General features: G+C 47.1%; 1 protein-coding gene across 1 annotated transcript in view; it reads left to right on the top strand.

Moving 5' to 3' along the window:
- Positions 1-340: 340 nt before the first annotated feature.
- LOC124607517 (tripeptidyl-peptidase 2) overlaps positions 341-20,538 on the top strand; it is a 283,824-nt gene continuing 263,626 nt past the window's right edge. Inside the window, exon 1 of the mRNA XM_047139911.1 lies at positions 341-568. Coding sequence (XP_046995867.1) covers positions 407-568 — 162 coding nt within the window. The 5' untranslated portion in view covers positions 341-406. The remainder of the gene's footprint in view (positions 569-20,538) is intronic.

The following is a 20,538-nucleotide window of genomic DNA, read 5'->3' as shown; positions in this document are numbered from 1 at the left end:
GATCATAATTTTCCACAAACATGTAGTACTCCTATATACTTTAATCAATTCAGTAATGAAGTCTCTGAATCACTGTTGAGTATTATAAATTCCAGAGTTCAGTGTACCCGCAGAGATAAGAATACTAGACCGAGGAAATAGTTGACTGAGAACATTCTCGCACGCTGGTTTGCAATGATTTTCAGTCCACTCGCTATCTTCTCTCTACATGTTATTTGTGCGTATATTTTTGTGCATACTTAAAAATTCAGCGTATATATCGATTAGCTGCTTGAATCCATAGATCACGATTCGAGTTCAATGTTTGGCAATTGATATACTATTTTACGAGGGTCTTTGCATGGAGTGTTGGGGCTTTTTGTGTGGGTTCAGGTAGATTTGTAGGTTAATATAATTTGTGCGGATTATGAGCGATCAAGTAGACTGTGAATTTCCTGTATGGGGACTATTACCGAAGAAAGAAACAGGTGTGCAGTCTTTTTTAAATAAATTCCCGGAATATGACGGGCGAGGAATTACGATAGCAATATTTGATTCAGGTGTCGATCCAGGTGCACCAGGATTGCAGGTACTGTCAGTTAATACTGGTTGTTTTAAGCAATGTGATCTGTGTGCTGTTGTTAACGCTTGGCGAAATGAAATTTTTATTTTATGTTGCGGTTAAATATACCAACGCACATGGTTTAATGTAACTGTACAGTGTAAAGTTAACAGGAAAATCTGAAATAAAGCCTTTGTTGACTCTAGGCCGATAACATAGAAAGTTTCTCGTGAGTATTAAATGGATGAAGTGGAATTTGCTCGATATTGTCAGTGTTAATGTCACGGACATTTAGAACCTTTTCTTTCAGGAAATACCGTAGAAGTCGTAGCCAGACAGAATGACGAGGATTTAATTTGTGGCAGTTTCTTCTGAATTAAATATTCTAGAGCAATGATGACCAAGAGGCGAAATGACCGGTCTTTCAGGTATCATTATGCTAATATCTCTGGGCCCCCTAGAAGATACTCCCATTCTAATCAGCTTCTTTACGTATCCACATTTAACACAAAGTCCATTCTAATACTTATACGATATAGAACTCACAAGTTCTCCCAAGGAATGCTTTCAATATGAAGAAGTAGCAATTCAGTTTCCACCTGTCTATTCAGGCATGTACAGCTTGTCCCTGTGATAAATAGTAGTCACCCACTGTCAGTGTTAGTAAACAAAGCTATTGTATTGACAACATGGACATGTCCATTTAATTGCTTATCGTAGCAGGAGTATAACACACCATTCATTGACTACTGCTCATTTGTTTTGTTAAATTAAAATCGTTTGACAACAAATTTTTGTCACAGTATTCAGCATGTATAGTGATGATAGAGAGCACTAATGGAAAATGTCTAAAGCAGTTCTTTAGTATTTCATTGTTCTTAGCATTGTTTGAATGTCATTTGTAACAGACCACAGTATAACTTGCTTTTCATCCAACCATCCTCCCTGCTACGGAAGTAAAAGAGAGAGTACTTGATGGTATCCCCCCCCCAGAAAAAACAACTTTTTACCAACAACGAAACATTCCAATCCATGTGGGTTAGTTCGTGAAAGAAAAATGACCATAACCAAGGGATCAGTGCTTAAGGAAAATTTAGAGTAAGATCATTAGAAATACACTCAGAGAAATATAGGGAAATGATTGGTATTGCTGATGTAGTGCTATAGTAGCCTATTTTGAATCCTACCCTCCACTAAAACAAAAAATGGACATATTAAAAACAGTAAATAAATTGAGGAGTAGTTACCAATGAAACCTGAATTTTTAAGTAACTTATGTCAGGAAGGAGAGCTACATGTATTACAGATAGTATTAAACAAGAAGTTAATCGCCCTAACATTGTAAAATCCTAATATTTTTTTGGAAAGCATCTTGGCATATCTCAACATATAAATGGTAAAAATGATTTATGCTGGTGTAGCCTTGCAAATACATTATCGTGAGTAAATCTTTTCGATATATTTGATCTTGTTGGTCTTTAGAGTGATGTTCCCCCCCCCCCACCCCCCCTGCGGGTCTGGTGATTAGAATAGGCCCGAGGTATTCCTGCCTGTCATAAGAGGCGACTAAAAGCAGTCCCTCCCCCTCAAGGGGGGTAGTTAGTGCCTGCGTCCGGAGACGGACGGTTCCACAACCTCTATTTGCGGTCATTTTGGTTTTTCACTTCTTCTCGTTTCTTCCTTCCTTTGGTTGGTTCCTTTCTTTGCTCTTCTCCATCTCACTGTCTTCCTTACTCTTTCCCTTGTCTTCTTCTCCTTGCCTTCTCATTGTCTTCTCTGGTCTCCGCCTCAGTGTTTGACAGTCTGTCCTCTCTCTCTTTTCTTTTTCTTCTTCTTCTTCCTTCCTCCCTGTGCGCGCCTGAAGGCTGACCCATGCGTTCGCACGCGTAGCCGGTGATGGGGTAACGCGTAATTCCCCGCCCTGGGTAGACAAGTAAGGCACACACGTACCCCCAGGTAAATGCCAGGTCCAGGGAGGGGTGATTGCCTGAGCTGATACCTTCTGACCATGCCGATTGGTCCCTCCGTCTGTTACTCGGGAGGTGTGACCTGAGGTGTAAACATTCACCTAAGGCAGGAGTGCCCTCTGAGAGGGTCCCCACTGGGAAGCAGCGCGCCATCAGAGACGCTGGCAACCATGGGGGATTCCTCCGCAATGGATTTCTCTTCTTCTTCTCTCTCGACTTCTGCCCATGAACGGAAACTTGACCAGCCACCAGTGACAAAAGTACTACCTCCTGCCCCACAGTTCCTCGTAGTTTCTCGATCTGAGGATGGCAAGGATTTTTCCTCTGTCAACCCTTTCGTTATCCAGAAGGGCATAGGTGCCATAGCCGGATCTGTCAAGTCGTGTACAGGTTGTGTAATGGTACCTTGTTACTAGAAACTGAGAGCACCTTTCAGGCACAAAAACTGCTTCAGGCCACACTCCTGTACACGTTCCCTGTCCGGGTGGAGGCTCACCGCACTTTGAATTCGTCTCGTGGTGTGGTATATACTCGATCACTCGACGGATTGACTGATGAGGAGATTCAGTCTTCCCTCGCTGAGCAGGGCGTTACGGCTGTCCATAGGGTCATGAAAAAGGTCAACAATGACCTTGTACTGACCTGGACACTTTTCTTGACCTTTGATAGTGTTCAGCTGCCGTCGCGTATCAAAGCGTGCTACGAGGTTATTTCTGTTCACCCTTATGTCCCGACACCTACGCACTGCTACCAGTGTCAGCGTTTTAATCACACTCGCCAGTCTTGTTCCAATGCGGCTAAATGTGTCACTTGTGGCAGGGATGCCCATGAGGGTGACTGTCCACCTCCGTCTCCTCGTTGTGTGAACTGTCAGGGTGACCATGCAGCGTCCTCCCGCGACTGTCCCATCTACAAGGAAGAACGCTGCATCCAAGAAATTTGGGTCAAAGAGAAAGTGTCCACCTCGGCTGCTCGCAAGCTATTTGCTAGTAGGAAGCCCACGCTGCTCCCAGCGGGAAAATACAGTACTGTCCTCGCCTCTCCTCGGACTACCAGGGAGGTGGCGACGCAGACATGCGATCTGACCTTCAGCACCACGGTCGTCCGTTCGGCCAGTGCTAAGATCGCGCGGTCGACGTCTCCTCTTCCTCCCGTCACCCCTCCAACACAAGCACCTTCATCAGCTTCTGCCAAGACGAAGACCCAGAAGTCAGATGCACGGGCCTTCAAGAAGGAACCATCCCATGCAGACTTCCTACGTACCTCGAACTCCCAGCCGTCGACCAGTACTTCCACTAAAAGACCTTCCAAGAAGGCTCATAGGAAGCACAGTTCTCCTTCTCCGCCATGGCGCATTTCATCTCCTGCGCCACCCAGCGGTTGCCGCCCCAGGCTGTCATCCGTTTTGCCTGGCCGCACCGCTGGTAGACGAACATCTGGCCGTCCACCGGCGGAGGAAGCTCCTCCTCCCGGCCATCTTAACGAGATGGCCGATGAACCTATAGAACCAATGGACGATGACTGTCCGCCTACTGATAGCGGTGGCAGTACTTGCTCGCAGCCAGGCCCTCAGCGGCCTTCGAGGTGACTCCTTCTTTCATCTTCCTTTTCTTCTCACGATGGCACTTATTCACTGGAATATTCGCAGCATTCGCTCCAACCGAGAGGACTTGAAGTTGCTGCTCCGCTTGCACCGTCGGCTCGTCGTAGCCCTCCAGGAAACAAAGCTACGCCCATGCGATCACATTGCCTTGGCACACTACACCTCAGTGCGTTTTGACCTACCCCTTGTGGTAGGTATTCCGGCTCATGGAGGGGTTATGTTGCTGGTCCGGGATGATATTTACTACGATCCCATCACATTGCACACCGGCCTGCAGGCAGTTGCCGTCCGAATTACTCTCCCCACTTTTACATTTTCCATTTGTACCGTTTACACTCCATCGTCGTCTGCCGTTACCAGGGCAGACATCATGCAAATTATTGCTCAGCTACCTGCACCATTTTTGTTAACTGGAGACTTCAATGCCCACCGTCCCCTTTGGGGCTCTCCAGCATCCTGCCCGAGGGGCTCCCTGTTAGCAGACCTTTTCAACCAGCTCAATCTTGTCTGCCTCAATACTGGCGCCCCTACTTTTCTTTCGGACACACCTCACACCTATTCCGATTTAGACCTCTCTATATGTACTACCCAACTTGCATGCCGTTTTGAGTGGTATGCCCTTTCTGATACATATTCGAGCGACCACTTCCCGTGTGTTATCCATCTCCTGCATCATACCCCCTCTCCGTGCTCAGCTAGTTGGAACATCTCCAAAGCAGACTGGGGGCTCTTCTCTTCCAGGGCGACCTTTCAGGATCAAACCTTCACAAGCTGCGATAGTCAGGTCGCACACCTCTCGGTAGTCATTCTCACTGCTGCTGAATATCCCATCCCTCACACTACTTCTTCTCCACGTCGCGTACCGGTCCCCTGGTGGACCGCAGCATGTAGAGATGCTTTACGTGCTCGTCGACATGCTTTACGCACCTTTAAACGCCACCCTACAGTGGCGAATTGTATCACTTATAAACGATTATGTGCGCAGTGCCGTCGTATTATTAAAGAAAGCAAGGAAGCCAGCTGGGCTGCTTTCACAAGCAGCTTCAACAGTTTTACTCCTTCTTCTGTTGTCTGGGGTAGCCTGCGCCGGCTGTCTGGCACTAAGGTCCATTGACCAGTTTCTGGCTTGACGCTCGCGAATGACGTCCTTGTGGCCCCTGAGCATGTCTCCAATGCCTTCGGCCGCTTTTTCGCAGAGGTTTCGAGCGCCGCTCATTACCACCCTGCCTTCCTCCCCCGCAAACAGGCAGAGGAGGCTACGCCGCCTAACTTCAGTTCCTCGAATTGTGAAAGTTATAATGCCCCTTTCACCATGCAGGAACTCGAAAATGCACTTGGCCGGTCACGGTCCTCCGCTCCAGGGCCTGATTGTATTCGTATTCAGATGTTGAAGAACCTTTCTCCTGCGGGTAAAGGTTTCCTTCTTCGTACTTATAATCGCATCTGGATTGAGGGACATGTTCCCGCATGCTGGCGCGAGGCTATTGTTGTACCGATTCCTAAGCCAGGGAAGGACAAGCACTTGCCTTCCAGTTATCGACCCATCTCGCTTACCAGCTGCGTCTGTAAGGTGATGGAGCGAATGGTTAACTCTCGTTTGGTTTGGCTGCTCAAATCTCGACGCCTACTTACCAATGTACAATGTGGATTTCGTAGGCGACGCTCTGCTGTTGACCATCTGGTTACCTTGTCGACCTTCATTATGAATAACTTCTTGTGGAAGTGCCCGACCGCGGCTGTGTTCTTTGATTTGGAGAAGGCTTAAGACACCTGTTGGAGGGCGGGCATTCTCCGCACCATGCCTACATGAGGCCTTCGCGGTCGCCTCCCACTTTTTATTCGGTCCTTTTTAATGGATCGACAGTTCAGGGTACGTGTGGGTTCTGTCCTGTCGGACACCTTTCGCCAGGAAAATGGGGTGCCACAGGGCTCAGTTTTGAGAGTCGCTCTCTTCGCCATAGCGATCAATCCAATAATGGATTGCCTCCCAGCTGATGTATCAGGCTCCCTTTTCGTGGACGATTTTACCATCTATTGCAGTGCGGAGCGTACATGTTTCCTGGAGCACTGTCTTCAGCGTTTCTCTTGACCATCTTTACTCCTGGAGTGTCGCCAATGGCTTCCGTTTTTCTGCCGAGAAGACGGTCTGTATTAACTTCTGGCACTACAAAGAGTTTCTCCCACCGTCCTTACGACTCGGTCCCGTTGCTCTCCCATTCGTGGAGACAACAAAATTTTTAGGTCTTACATTTGACAGGAAACTTAGCTGGTCTCCACATGTGTCTTATTTGGCTGCCCGTTGTACCCGTTCACTAAATGTGCTCCGTGTTCTCAGTGGTATGTCGTGGGGAGTGGATCGAACCGTCCTACTTTGCCTATATCGGTCGATCGTCCGCTCAAAGCTGGATTATGGGAGCTTCGTATACTCCTCTGCACGGCCGTCCATCTTGCGCCGCCTCAACTCCATACAACATCGGGGTTTACGTCTTGCGATCGGAGCATTTTATACTAGTCCTGTTGAGAGTCTTCATGCTGAAGCCGGTGAATTGCCACTGCCCTACCGGCGCGATATACTGCTTTGTCGGTATGCCTGTCGGCTACTGTCAATGCCCGACCGCCCGTCTTATCGTTCCTTTTTTGACGACTCCCTCGATCGTCAATACGGGTTGTATGTCTCTGCCCTGCTACCCCCTGGAATTCGTTTTCGTCGCCTCCTTCAACACCTTGATTTTTCACTCTCTGCAACCCTTAGTGGGCGAGAGCCACACGCCACCTTGGCTCCAGGCTCAGGTTCGCGTTCACCTTGACCTCAGCTCGCTCCCAAAGGAGGTTACCCCCGGTTCAGTATACCGCTCCTGTTTTGTCGAACTTCGTTCGAAGTTCATTAATATGACCTTCATTTATACAGATGGCTCTAAGACCAACGACGGGGTCGGTTGTTCTTTTATTGTCGGGGCACAAAGTTTCAAATACCGGCTCCATGGCCATTGTTCGGTCTTCACAGCTGAGCTCTTTGCCCTCTACCAGGCTGTTCTTTACATCTGCCGCCACCGACATTCTGCTTATGTCATCTACTCTGATTCCCTGAGCGCCATCCAGAGCCTCAGTGATCCGTATCCAGTTCACCCTTTCGTGCACTGGATCCAACGCTCTCTTCAGCAGCTGGTGGACGACGGTTCTCCGGTTAGTTTTATATGGGTTCCTGGCCATGTCGGTATCCCTGGGAACGAAGCTGCAGATGCCGCGGCCAAGGCTGCGGTCCTCCAGCCTCGGACAGCTTTTTGTTGTGTCCCTTCATCAGATTGTTGCAGGGTCATTTGTCGGCGCATTTTATCGCTGTGGCATGCCGATTGGGCTGCACTTACGGACAACAAGCTTCGGGCCTTGAAACCTCTTCCTGCGGCTTGGATGTCCTCCTCACGCCCCTCTCGGCGGGAGGAGGTAGTTTTGGCCCGGTTACGAATTGGACACTGCCGGTTCAGCCATCGCCATCTGCTGATGGCTGCGCCGGCGCTGTTCTGCCCATGTGGGCACTTGCTGACGGTCCGCCACATTTTAACGTCCTGTCCGGATTTTACTACACTGCGTCTTGATCTTGGCCTACCATGTACTCTCGATGCCATTTTAGCAGATGACCCAGGAGCAGCTGCTCGCGTTCTTCGTTTTATCAAATTGACCAACCTGTCTAAGGACATTTAATTATGCTGTTTTTTTTTTTTTTTTCTTTTTTAAAAATCCAATGCCTGTCGATCTTTTATCGTGTTTTCCTTTTTAGTTGCTGTTTTAAACCTGTGCGTCCATTCATTGTATCCCATTTTTCCTATCAAAAGATAGAATCTTCAGGGACGTGGAATGTTAACAAAACACACACTGATGAAAGCCACATGTAACAGTGGCCACAACATTGATCTCTAAAACTAGGTGATGTGGTCACATGCCATAATTGGAAAAGTTTTGTTGAAGACCTGTGTGTTTGTGTAAGCAAAACCATATTAGGAAAGTGTGGTTAATGGCGGAGGCAGTAGAATGAATGGAATTTGGAGACGTTGATTGAAACACAATTAAGTGGAAGTGGCAGGTGGCATGCAATATCTGGTGAAGTGGTTTATTCAGAAATACTGAAAAATTTGATACTGACCAGCAGATTTGACCTCTGACTTCATCAAAATGGCAGACACAAATATCTCGTCTAAATCCAATATGCCCATGACCTCTTTCTTACAACCACAACAGATACAAAACAGTAATATGGATATAAGAACTGTATATAAAATAAATTGGTATAAAAGCCAATAGGCTACGTAATCAGTGGTACACCTTTCAGATTTTGTAGGTTTCGGGTTGGGATAAACAACTCTCCTTATCCCTCAAATATCCAAAATTTAAAAATCCATTAACCTTGCAGTTACATAAATTCTGTGGATGGTATCATTATCTTCCATTAACCTGATAGCTAATTTGAACTCTACAGTGCACACTGAAGAAGAATCACTGATATTGGCAAAAAAATAAAGACTCAAATGCTGGTAATGATATTTTCACTTCTCCTATATAACTAAGCAAACTCCACAATATCCATAAACACTGAAACAACAGCATCCAGAAATGGGTAATAATAGAAAAATGCTGTATTGATAAATTGACTTGTGCTTTATAGCTAAAATGATTTCCACGTACGCATCAACATTGAAATGACACAAGCCAGTAGTCATGTGAGCCAAGTATAGGTGTGTCCACTCGTGTCAGCATAGCTAAAATTAACTGCACAAGAGCCACAAGTAATGAATAAACAAGATTCATAAGCAAAACATGTATCACACTTTGATAGTATATCTGGTATCAGAAATTTCAGTTAACGAATACAGCTGAAATGAAGTCCACATCACACTAAAATAGCTGCTGGGACATGAAACTAACCAAGCACACATCAATACAGTCGTAGGCCTAATAAAAACCTAAAACAAGATAAACGCATTTTATCATAATCGTAAGTCAGTTTACTCCCTGCTGCGTGTTATGATCTCATTTCTCCATTCATTTCTTATGTAATCAAATCGTTGACTAGACTTCTCCATTTACAGTGATCATCGGCTCTTCTTAATGTAATGTGAAGAGATAGGCCTGTAATCGTAGCTTAATCCTGCCACATATTTGTTGCTCTTCCTTTTGGTCTTCTGTCTTCGATTTTGCCTTGCAAGGCAGTCTTTTCTACATTCTCATCCTCTTCTCGACATGTGCCCAAAGAATTGTAAGTATATTTGACTGAAACATGAAAATAAACTACTTGTGATGATGCTAAACTCTTTTGTAGTGGAAACACTGGATGTACTTTCTGCCATTGGCACATGTAACAGCTTCTGCCAATGATACATATGGAGGCATCAGTTTGACTCTTCATTAGTTTTTGTGTTACAGATCTCGCAGCTGTACAGGAACACAGGGAATGCCAGTAATTCCATGAAACACATCTAAGTCATTTTGTATATTGCCCAGTTCTGTAAAATCTTAGTGAATTTAACCATTGTGGCTCTGCCAAGGAAGATTTGTCTTTTTATTTCTTTAGCACAGTTTCCTGTTATCATTGATCAGGGATCAAACATATACATAATCTTTCACTACCTCCAGATCCTGTAAACTGAATTTGGTCTAAAGCTTGGTGATTAATAACTGTTAGTTAGGATTCTTCCTTGGTTATCTCTAAACCAAAACTTGAACTATGTCTTCACTCAGGTGACCAGACCACAAAGTTCTTCCTCACTTTCTGCTATGAGGGTAGAATCATATGTAAAGCATTAGGTTGTTGATTTTCATGTTGCCAATTGCAATTCCACCATCCCAGCCATCCAGTGCATCCCTGATGACTGACCCTGCATGGATGTTATAAAGCTGAGTTGGCAGTATACAACCTTGCCTAACTCCATTTGTCACATCAAAAAGCTCTGAATGTTCACCACCCGCCTTGGTGGGTATAGTATGACTGAACATTATAAAGGCCTTTTAGTGATGACACTAGGTTTTTTGAAACATCAGATTCATTGAGCACATGCTGGAGCCCATCCCATAATCAAAGGCATTTTTATAACCTATGAAACAAGTGAAATCAGGGATACAGATCTGTTATCTGCCTTCAAATTCACTAATAAACACTGGAAAGCCCTGGTAGGGATATCAGCAATGTAGGAAAAGGTAGATTGCTACTTGCCGTAAAAAACATGTTAGGTTGCAGACAGGTACAATTAAGACACTTACATAAAGCTTTCAGCCACAGCCTTCATCAGCAAAAGAGAAACACACACCATTCATACATACAAGCAAGTGCACTTGTGCACATGACTGCCTACTCTGGCATCTCGGGCTGGAGTGCAACCGCCATGTGGGACGCAAGCAGCAGTCTGGAGGGGGAGGGATAGTAGTGTACAGATTGGGAGAGAGATGAATACTGTCTGGTAGTGTGTGTGGGGACTAGAGTACCAACAGGTGCAGTGTCAGGAGATTGTGGGATAGGGAGGTGGGGAAAACGGGTGGGGAAAGATTGGTGAGTGTGTTGGCAAATGGTGGCAAAAAGAGGGTGGGCGATGGATGGAGAATGGGGAAGAGATGGTAGGAGGGGGGGGGGTTGAATTGTTGGGTGTAGGGACAGTATGTTACCGTAGATTGAGGCACGAATAATTACGGAAGCAGAGAATGTGTTCTAAGGATAAATCTCATCTGTGCAGTTCAGAAAAGCTGGCGGTGTAGGGGAGAATCCAGATGGCTTGGGTAGTGAACCAGCCATTGAAATCAAGCAAATTGTGTTCAGCTGCATGTTGTGTCAAAGGGTGGTTTACTTTGCTCTTGACCACAGTTTGGCAGTGGCCATTCATCCTTCTGGAGAGTTAGTTGGTAGTCATACCAAAATAAAAACTGTGCAATGATTGCAAGAGAGCTGGTAAATGACGTGGTTGCTTTCACAGGTGGCCCAGCCCCTGATGGGGATAGGATAAACTTGTAACAAGACTAGAATAGGAAGTGCTGGGTGGGTGGATTGGGCAGATCTTGCACCTGTGTCTTCCACAGTGATATGGTCCTTGTAGCAAGGGGTTGGGTGGGCAATGCCATAGGGATGGACTAGGATGTCGTGGAGGTTGGGTGGATGAAGGAACGCCACTTTGGGAGGTGTGGGAAGTATCTCAGGTAGTAGGATGTCCCTCATTTCAGGGCACGATGATAGGTACTCAAAGCCCTGGCGAAGGATGTAGTTCAGTTGTTCCAGTCTTGGGTGGTATTGGGAATGACACGGGAGATCTGTGCGGATTAGGTTGGGAGTAGTGCCTCCTTGTGAAGCCCTCGGTGAGACCCTCACCATACTGAGCAAGGGAGTTCTTGTCACTGCAGATACATGTCCCCGGGTGGCCAGGCTGCGTGGGAGGGATTTTTTGGTGTGAAAGGGATGAGCAGTTGAAATGCAAGTATCTTCATGAACTGGACTCAGGGCCAAGGGATCATATCTTTGTTCCTTCACAGCCTCAACACATTATCTCCCATCCGCTTTGTGACCCTCGGCAACCCAGTGCACCACCTTCTTAGAGGTTGACTTCTACTCTGATGGCTCCATCTGCACCTCTGTCTATATTAAACCCACAAACCACCAACAGTACACTACTATTCCTTCTCCGCCCCCTTTAAAATTGCTGCTTGCATCCCACTTGATAGTTACACTCCGGCCCAAGATCCTAGAGTTGGTCGTCACGTGTGCAGTAGGTTTGCTTGCTTGTGTGTATGAATGGTGTGTGTTTCTCTTTTGCTGATTAAGGCTGTGACCAAAAGCTTTATCTAAGTGTCTTTTAATTGTATGTGTTTACAACTTAACATGTTTCCCTTATGTTAAGTAGCAATCTATCTTCGCCTAGACTGTTAAATTCATGATTGCCTCTCTAGTATCTTTACCTGTCACAAATGTTCTGCAGATTGCTGGAATAGGCATTGGTTTATGGTATACAGGACGATGTCGTAGCATGCAGTGTTAATATTATAGTGTAATAGTTGCAGTCCCTGACTGATCCTTTCTTGTGAAGAGGAATTAGAACAAATGTAGTCCTGTCTTTAGGCCATTAACCAGTTTTTCCCTCCCCCTGCGGGCCCGGGGGTTAGAATAGGTCAGCACAGTATCCAGTGGGGCTGCCATGTACCCTGGTGGTTGCAGCCCCCTGACAACCGGGATCGCTCAGCTGATGCCTGGACTGTTAACTCCCCATGTATACTGTGGAGTAGATGTCCCTTTCCCTGAGGCATCGGGATTCCCGGCAATGGCCATCCTGCCAGGTGGCCCTTGTTGAGGCTGGGTGGTACCCGTGGGGAGGCCCCCTGGTTGGAGTGGGTGGCATGAGGGCGGATGACACGCCATGAAGTGAAGTGTAGTACATCATCTCTTGCTGGTGGTCCGCTGCCAGCAGTCTCTAAGCGGCCGAAGTCTAACTTCAATGCGAAGAAATATGACCCCAAATCATTCCCCTCCCTGGCCACACCATGGGAGGAACGCCAGGCCAAAGATGACAGTGATGTTTATTCACCTTGGTATGAGAGTTGATGGGGAATCTTTCATGTCCATGAAGCCTCGGTTTTTTGTGGGGCATTTGGAGGACAAGTTTGGGGAGGTGGAGGGCTTGTCCAAAATGCACTCCGGGTCAGTCTTGATAAAAACAGCATCCTCTTCCCAGTCATCCCCCTGTGGGTCCAGGAGTAAGAATAGGCCCGAGGTATTCCGGCCTGTTGTAAGAGGCGACTAAAAGGAGTTTCACACGTTTTGGCCTTTGTGATGGTCCCCCGTAGGATTTGATTTCCATTCTTCAAAATTTTCCCGAAGCGCGAGCCAATTGGGGAAGGGTGCCTTACATGGTGCATTGTGTCCATCGTGCATTGAAATCTTTAGCCCATTTTCTTGTCATCGCATTGCAGTCCCACGCATTCTCATCGCTTGGGCAAGGACACCTACATTGGTGCGTTTTCCACCATATAGTATGCCGTGTCGCTTTCTGCATCGACAGTGACCATGGACTTATTTGCACCTGATATCCAGCATGGTAGCCAGTCTGTTGTGGTGGGTCCACCATGTACCCTGTTGGTTGTAGCGCCCGACCACACAGGGATCACTCTGCTGATGCCTGTGCTGTTAACTCCCCATGTATGCCATGGAGTAGATGTCCATCATCCTGGGGCATCGGGACTCCCAGCAATGGCCATCCTGCTAGGTGGCCTTTGCTGCGGCTGGTTGGTGCCTTCGGGAGGACTTCTGGTCGGAGTGGGTGACATCAGGGCGGATGACATGTTATGAAGTCTATCATCTCATGCTGGTGGTGTAACACCAGCAGTCTTTAAGCGTTCACGAGCTCAATTCAACGCACATATGTATGACCCCAAATCGTTTCCCTCCCTGGCCACATCATGGGAGGAAAGTCAGGCTGAGGATGGTAGCAGATCTTATTCGCTCTGGTACCTTGTATGTTCGAGAGCTGATGGGAATCTTTCATGATGATGGAGCCTCAATTTTTTGTTCAACATTTAGAGGACAAGTTTGGGGAGGTGGAGGGCTTGTCCAAAATGAGATCTGGATCAGTCTTGATCAAAACAGCAACCTCTGCCCAGTCACAAGTGTTACTCGCTTGTGACAGGCTGGGGGATGTTTCTGTAACCTTGGTCCAGGGCATCATATTTCACAGGGACCTTCTTTTGCAGTCTGCTGATGAGCTGTGCGCCAATTTAGAGCGATAAGGTGTATATTTCGTCCGGTGTGTCCACCGGGGTCCGAGGGATTATCAGGTTGCCACCTGTGCCGTCATCTTGGCCTTTGAGGGTTATACATTGCCCGAGAAGGTCAAGGTGGTGGTCTACCGCTGTGATGTAAAGCCCTATATCCCTCCCCCGATGCGGTGCTTTAAGTGATGGAAGTTCGGCTTGTCTTTATTGCGGATGCCCATCACATCCCAATAGTCCATGTGCCCTGCCTCCCATTTGTGTCAACTGCGGGGAGCACCATTCACCTTGCTCGCCAGACTGCCAGATTTTCCAGAAAGAAAGGAAAATCATGGAGTAAAAGACCCTGGATCGACTGGCCTACACTGAGGCTAAGAGAAAATTTGAACACCTGTATCCTGTGCATATGACATCGTCTTAAGCCGCCACTACAACAGTTCTGGCACCATCAGCTCCGCCAACCCCAGTCACCTCTCGGAGCTGGAAGACTACACCTGCCCCCTTGATGGTGGGGGACATTTCCCTTCCTGTTGCTCCTGCACCTCCTACTTCAGGAACAACCCCCCCCCCCCCCCCATTCAACGCGGACGTCCATCCCCATTTCTAAGACTGAGAAGCATAAGTCTTCTTTGGCTTCACTTGCTAGGAAGGGGTCCCTTGGGTCACTCCCTTCCCAGGTTTCTGCTAGTGGGAGAGATGACACCTGCCACTGGCTGAAAAGCCCAAAAGCAGCCAGTTGTAGGGCTTCATGCACATCCTCAGTCGCGGAGACTGAGCCATTGAAGTCCTCCCAGCCAGGGAAACCCAAGGGGCAGCGAGAGAGATCCAAAAAGAAAACACCTAAGATCAAGGAAATTTCAATGGCAGCCGCACCACAGCTACCTACAAGCTCTTTGTCTGAGGATGGGGTGGAGATTTTGGTGTCCACTGTGGACCTAGTTCTCGCCAGACCCTCAGACACAAAGGTTATAGACTGCTCGGGCAATAAGTCAGTGGCAGCAGGTGACTCTGAGGCGTAAACTACCTCATTGAAAGTTCCATGCCTACCCAGTCTCACGATGATGTCATCCTCCAGTGGAATTGCGGCGGTTTTTTCCACTGCATGGCTGAGCTATGGTAGCTGTTAAGCTTTACACCTGCTATCTACATTGTCCTCTAGGAAACCTGGTTCCCGGCAATGCAGACCTCTGCCCTTCGCAGCTATAAGGGATATTACAGGAACTGTAGCAACTATAATCGAGTGTCAAGTGGAGTTTGCGTTTACGTCCTAAACTCAGTCTGTAGTGAACCTCTGCCCCTTCAAACCCCTCTTGAAGCCGTGGCTGTCAGAATAAGAACGACACAGGAAATAACTGTCTGAAATGTGTATCTTCCTCCAGATGGTGCAGTACCCCTGAATGTATTATTAGCTGCACTGATTTATCAACTCCCTAAACCTTTCCTACATTTGGGTGATTTTAACACCTATAACCCCTTATGCAGGTGGCACTATGCTTACTGGCTGAGACAGAGATGTCGAAACTTTACTGTCTCAGTTTGACCTCTGCCTCTTAAATACTGGGGCTGCCACAAATTTCAGTGTGGTTCATGGTAGTTACTCGGCCATTGATTTATCACTTTGCAGCCCAGGACTTCTCCCATCTGTCCACTGAAGAGCTCATGACGACCTGTGTGGTAGTGACCTATCTTCCTGTCACTTCCTCAGCATCTGTGCCATGGATGCCTGCCCAGATGGGCTTTAAACAAACTGGACACTGAAACTTTCACCTCAGCTGTCACTGTTGAATCTCCTCCAAATGGTAACATTGATGTGATGGTTGAGCAGGTGACTACAATTATTGTTTCTGCGGCAGAAAATGCGATCCTTCGCTCTTTAGGGTGCCCGAGGCATAAGGCAGTCCCTTGGTGGTTGCCGGAAGTTGCTGAATCAATGAGGAGCTTCGGCAAGCTCTACAGAGGCATACTTCCCTTGAGCACCTCATAGCCTTTAAACAGCTCAGTGCCCACATTCGCCAACTTATCAAACAACAGAAGCAGGAGTGTTTGGAGAGATACATCTCGACCATTGGGTGCCAAGTCTGGGCAAAGATCAAATGTCTTTTTGGGTACCAGACCCCAACAGGTGTTCCCGGTGTTACCATAAATGGTGTGTTATCTACCGACGCAAACACGATTGCCGAGCACTTTGCTCGAGCCTCTGCATCGGAGAATTAGCCCCCAGCCTTTCTCACTCTCAAACGGCAGCTGGAAGGGAAAGTCCTCTCATTCTCTACACGCCACAGTGAATCCTATATAACGCCCCATTTACAGAGTGGGAGCTCCTCAGTGCCCTTGCACATTGCCCCAACACAGCTCCTGGGCCTGATCAGATCCGCAGCCAGATGATTAACATCTCTCATCTGACTACAAGCGACTTCTCCTCATGGTCTTCAACCGGATCTGGTGTGATGACGTCTTTCCATTGCAATGGCGGGAGAGCACCATCATTCTGGTGCTCAAACACAGTAAAAACCCTCTTGATGTGGGTAGCTATTGGTCCATCAGCCTCACCAACGTTCTTTAAAAGGCCTCTGGAACGTATGGTATGTCGGCTATTGGGTTGGGTCCTGGAGTCACATTACCTACTGGCTCCGTGTCAGGCCGGCTTCTGCCAGGGTCGCTCTACCACTGATAATGTTATGTCCCTCGAGTCTGCCATCTGAACAGCTGTCTCTTTTGACTTACGTAAAGCATACAACGGCAACGGCCTTGCTGTAGTGGATACACTGGTTCCCGTGAGATCACCGAAGTTAAGCGCTGTCGGGCGTGGTCGGCACTTGGATGGGTGACCATCCAGGTCGGCATGTGCTGTTGCCAATTTTCGGGGTGCACTCAGCCTCGTGATGCCAATTGAGGAGCTACTTGACCGAATAGTAGCTAGCGGCTTCAGTCAAGAATACCATCCTATGACTGGGAGAGCGGTGTGCTGACCCCACGCCCCTCCTGTCCGCATCCTCCACAGAGGATGTCACAGCAGTCGGATGGTCCCGGTAAGCCACTCGTGGCCTGAAGGCGGAGTGCTTTTTAAAGCATACGACAAGACCTGGTGACGTCATATCCTTGCTACATTGTATGAGTGGGGTCTCCGGGGCCTGCTCCTGATTTTTATTTCCAAAATTTCCTGTTGATCCATACTTTCCGTGTCCAAGTTGGTGCCTGCCATAGTTGCATCCATATCCAGGAGACTGGAATCCCACAGGGCTCTGTATGAAGTGTCTCTGTTTTTAGTGGCCATTAACGGTCTAGCAGCAGCTGTTGGGCCCTCCGTCTGACCTTCTCTGTATGCAGAAGACTTCTGCATTTCGTACTGGTGCTCCAGTACTGGTGTTGCTGAGCATCACCTACATGGAGCCATCCAAAAGCTGCAATCATGTGTTCTAGCCCACAGCTTACAGTTTTCAGCTGCAAAGTCGTGTGTTTTGCACTTCTGCCGGCGTTGTACCATTCATCCGGACCCAGAACTGTACCTTTATGACGATCCACTCAGTGTAGTGGAGACATATGGATTCTTAGGACTGGTTTTCGACACTCAGTTGACTTGGTTTCCTCATATTGGTCAGCTTAAGCAGAAGTGTTGGCAGCACCTCAATGCCCTTCATTGCCTGAGCAACACCAATTGGGGTGCAGATTGCTCTACGCTACTGCGGCTCTACAGATCCCTTGTCCAATCCCGAAATGACTATGGGAGTGTGGTTTATGGTTCAGCAGCACCTTCAGCATTGCATTTACTCGACCCTGTGCCCCACTGCGGGGTTAGACTAGCGACAGGAGCTTTTAGGATGAGTGCGGTGACCAGTGTACTGATGGAGGCTGGGGTCCCTCCATTGCATGTCAGACGTGCACAACTGCTCACCAGTTACGTTGCACATATTCGTAGTTCTGAGCATCCGAATTACCATCTCCTTCTCCCGCCCGCAGCAGTCTGTCTCCCGCATCGGCGGCCCAGGTCAGGGCTAATGATTGTGGTTTGCCTGCTGTCCCTTCTCTCCGAACTGGAGTCCTTCCCTTTGCTGCCTCTACTTGTGGCTACAGCTTCATCTGGACCTTTCACGTGGCCCTAAGGACTCCGTTAACCCTGCAGCTCTCTGCTGTCACTTCCTCTCGATTCTTGATGTGTTACGGGTCTCCGAAGTGGTTTACAATGACGGCTCGATGGCTGATGCTCACGTAGGCTTTGCATATGTTCATGGAGGACATATTGAACAGCACTCCTTGCCAGATGGCTGCAGTGTTTTCACTGCAGAGCGGCGACCATATCTCGTGCTCTTGAGCACATTCGCTCATGCCCTGGCAAGTCATTTCTGCTGTGTACTGACTCCTTGAACAGCCTACAAGCTATTGACCAGTGCTACCCATCATCTGGTAGTGTCCATCCAAGAATCCATTTATGCCCTGGAACGGTCCCGTCGTTCAGTGGTGTTTGTGTGGATCCCTGGACACGTTGGAATCCCAGGTAATGAACTTGCCGACAGGCTGGCCAAACAGGCGACGTGGAAAATGCTTCTGGAGATGGGCATCTCCGAAGCTGTTCTGTCTTACGCTGCAGGGTTTTCGACTTTGGGAGGCGGAATGGCAAAACAGTACGCACAACAAGCTGTGTATCATTAAGGAGATAATGAATGTGTGGAAGTCTTCCATGCGGTCCTCTCGCAGGGAATCAGTTGTCCTCTGTCGGGCTCTGCATTGGCCATACATGGCTAACACATGGTCACCTATTCCGTCGCCTCTGTGTCGCTGTGACTCCCAAATGACAGTTGTCCACGTCTTGCTGGACTGCCCACTTTTAGCCACTCTTTCAGTGGACTTTTAACTTTCCCAGCTCCCTACCTTCGGTGTTGGGCGACGATGCCTCAGCAGCAGCTTTAGTTTTACGTTTTATCCTTGAGAGTGAGTTTTATACTTCTATGTAGCTTTTAGCACATGTCCTCTGTCTCTCTGTGTCCTCCACCCTAGTGGATTTAGGATGGAAGTTTTAATGTGTTGCAGTGTGGCTGGCTTCTCCTTTTTATTCTCATGGTCAGCCATCCACTGTAATCTGCTTTCTTGTTTTACTCTCTTCTGTTTCTAGTGTCTCTGGCATTTTCTTGTTCTCTTGTGTCCCTTTTTGGGTTCATTGCCTTTCCTTTGTTCTTGTGGTTTTTCCTTTCTTTCTGTTTTGTGTTATACACTTGTGGCATTGTTTTATTGGGAACAAGGGACTGAGGACCTCGTAGTTTGGTCGCCCCCCCCCCCCCCCTCCCCATCTTTTAACCCAACCAACCAACCAGTTTTTCCTGCAGTATCACATATTAAATGTAGAGCATGCACAGTCAGAGTTTCTCTGGAAATGCTGGCTATACCTGGGGCTTTGTCATTCTTTATTTCACTGAATAAAATATCAGGTTCTGTTCCTGATGCCAGGCAAATGATTTCTTCTTCATGTTATTTCCTTTGCAATACAGAGTTTCGTGGTGTTGTTTCCACCAAACTATTGTTACTTTCATGTCACTAATAATGTTGCAATTTGTTTGTTTTATCATCCACATGCATGATTTAACGTCTTGAGCGATTTTGTTTATTTTCTTGAAGAGTTCATGCGTTTGATTTAGCTTTCAGTGCTGATTTATTCCATCACAAATAGTGGTGAGATACTGTGTATTATCAGTATGGCAGGTGTGCTGCTTCTTCATGTTGACTAGTTTGTATGACAGTATTTCTTCAGTGTGGTCCTCCTTTTGATCCGTATTAGAGTTGTTTGTAACTTGCTCCCATGTTTGTGGGGCTATTCCTTTCTCTGTAACTCTCTGGTATCTGGGTCTTCATTCTCTAAGCTCTTTGAGGTTATTTTTATCTGTAATAGTACCACAGGTTGCACCAGGATAGGTCTTGTAATCCAGGACCGAAGTATGCCAACATTGCCTCACCAAATTGAAATCCATGGGTTGTGAGATCATGGATCTTGTTGGAAAAGGGTATTACAGATAGATAGGTTGTTATTCACACAAAATTCTAATAACTACTTGCCATGCCCAAGCCGTATAAAGTCCAACAACAGGTCTTGTGTGTTCATCATTTATAGTCTCACTAATCTTCATATTAAAATAATCCTAGATGCCTAATATTTCCTTTTTAGGTATCTTTCTGATGGTATGTTCCAGCAGCCATAAAATTCACAGGTTTTTATGTCAAATGAATCTGCAGTGGGAGCATAAACCTGAATGATGTTGACATTGCAAGGAGAAGTTTCAAATTTAATGGTGATCGTTCTATCACAAACAGGCTCATAAATCATGACAGCATTACAGAGGCTTTTAGAAATCACTGCAGAAACGCACCCTCACTTACAGAGAAAATATGCAGTATTCATTGCTTGAGTCATGAAGTGGCCACATCCTCTCCAGTGTGACTTGCTAATTTCAGGTACATCTAGGTCATGAAGAGCCATGTCTCTCTCCACAATAGCAAGCTTTCCTGCCTGCAAGAGGCTTTGCACATTCTAGGTTGCTATTCTTTTACCGATTCCCAAGGATGATTAATTTGACTGATCTGTCCCTTCTGAGGCTCCTCTTAACCCTGATCCGGAGATCTGACTGATCAAGTTTGTAGCAGTTCCACGTGCTTTTATTTCTTCGTTTGTTGTCCTTGGTGTTGACGTACTGGCTGAAAAATGGGGTTGTAAT

The sequence above is a fragment of the Schistocerca americana genome, chromosome 3, assembly GCF_021461395.2.
Source record: "Schistocerca americana isolate TAMUIC-IGC-003095 chromosome 3, iqSchAmer2.1, whole genome shotgun sequence".
Lineage (NCBI taxonomy): Eukaryota > Metazoa > Arthropoda > Insecta > Orthoptera > Acrididae > Schistocerca > Schistocerca americana.
Note: the sequence above shows the minus strand (reverse complement) of the source record. Positions and strands in the feature narration are given on the sequence as shown.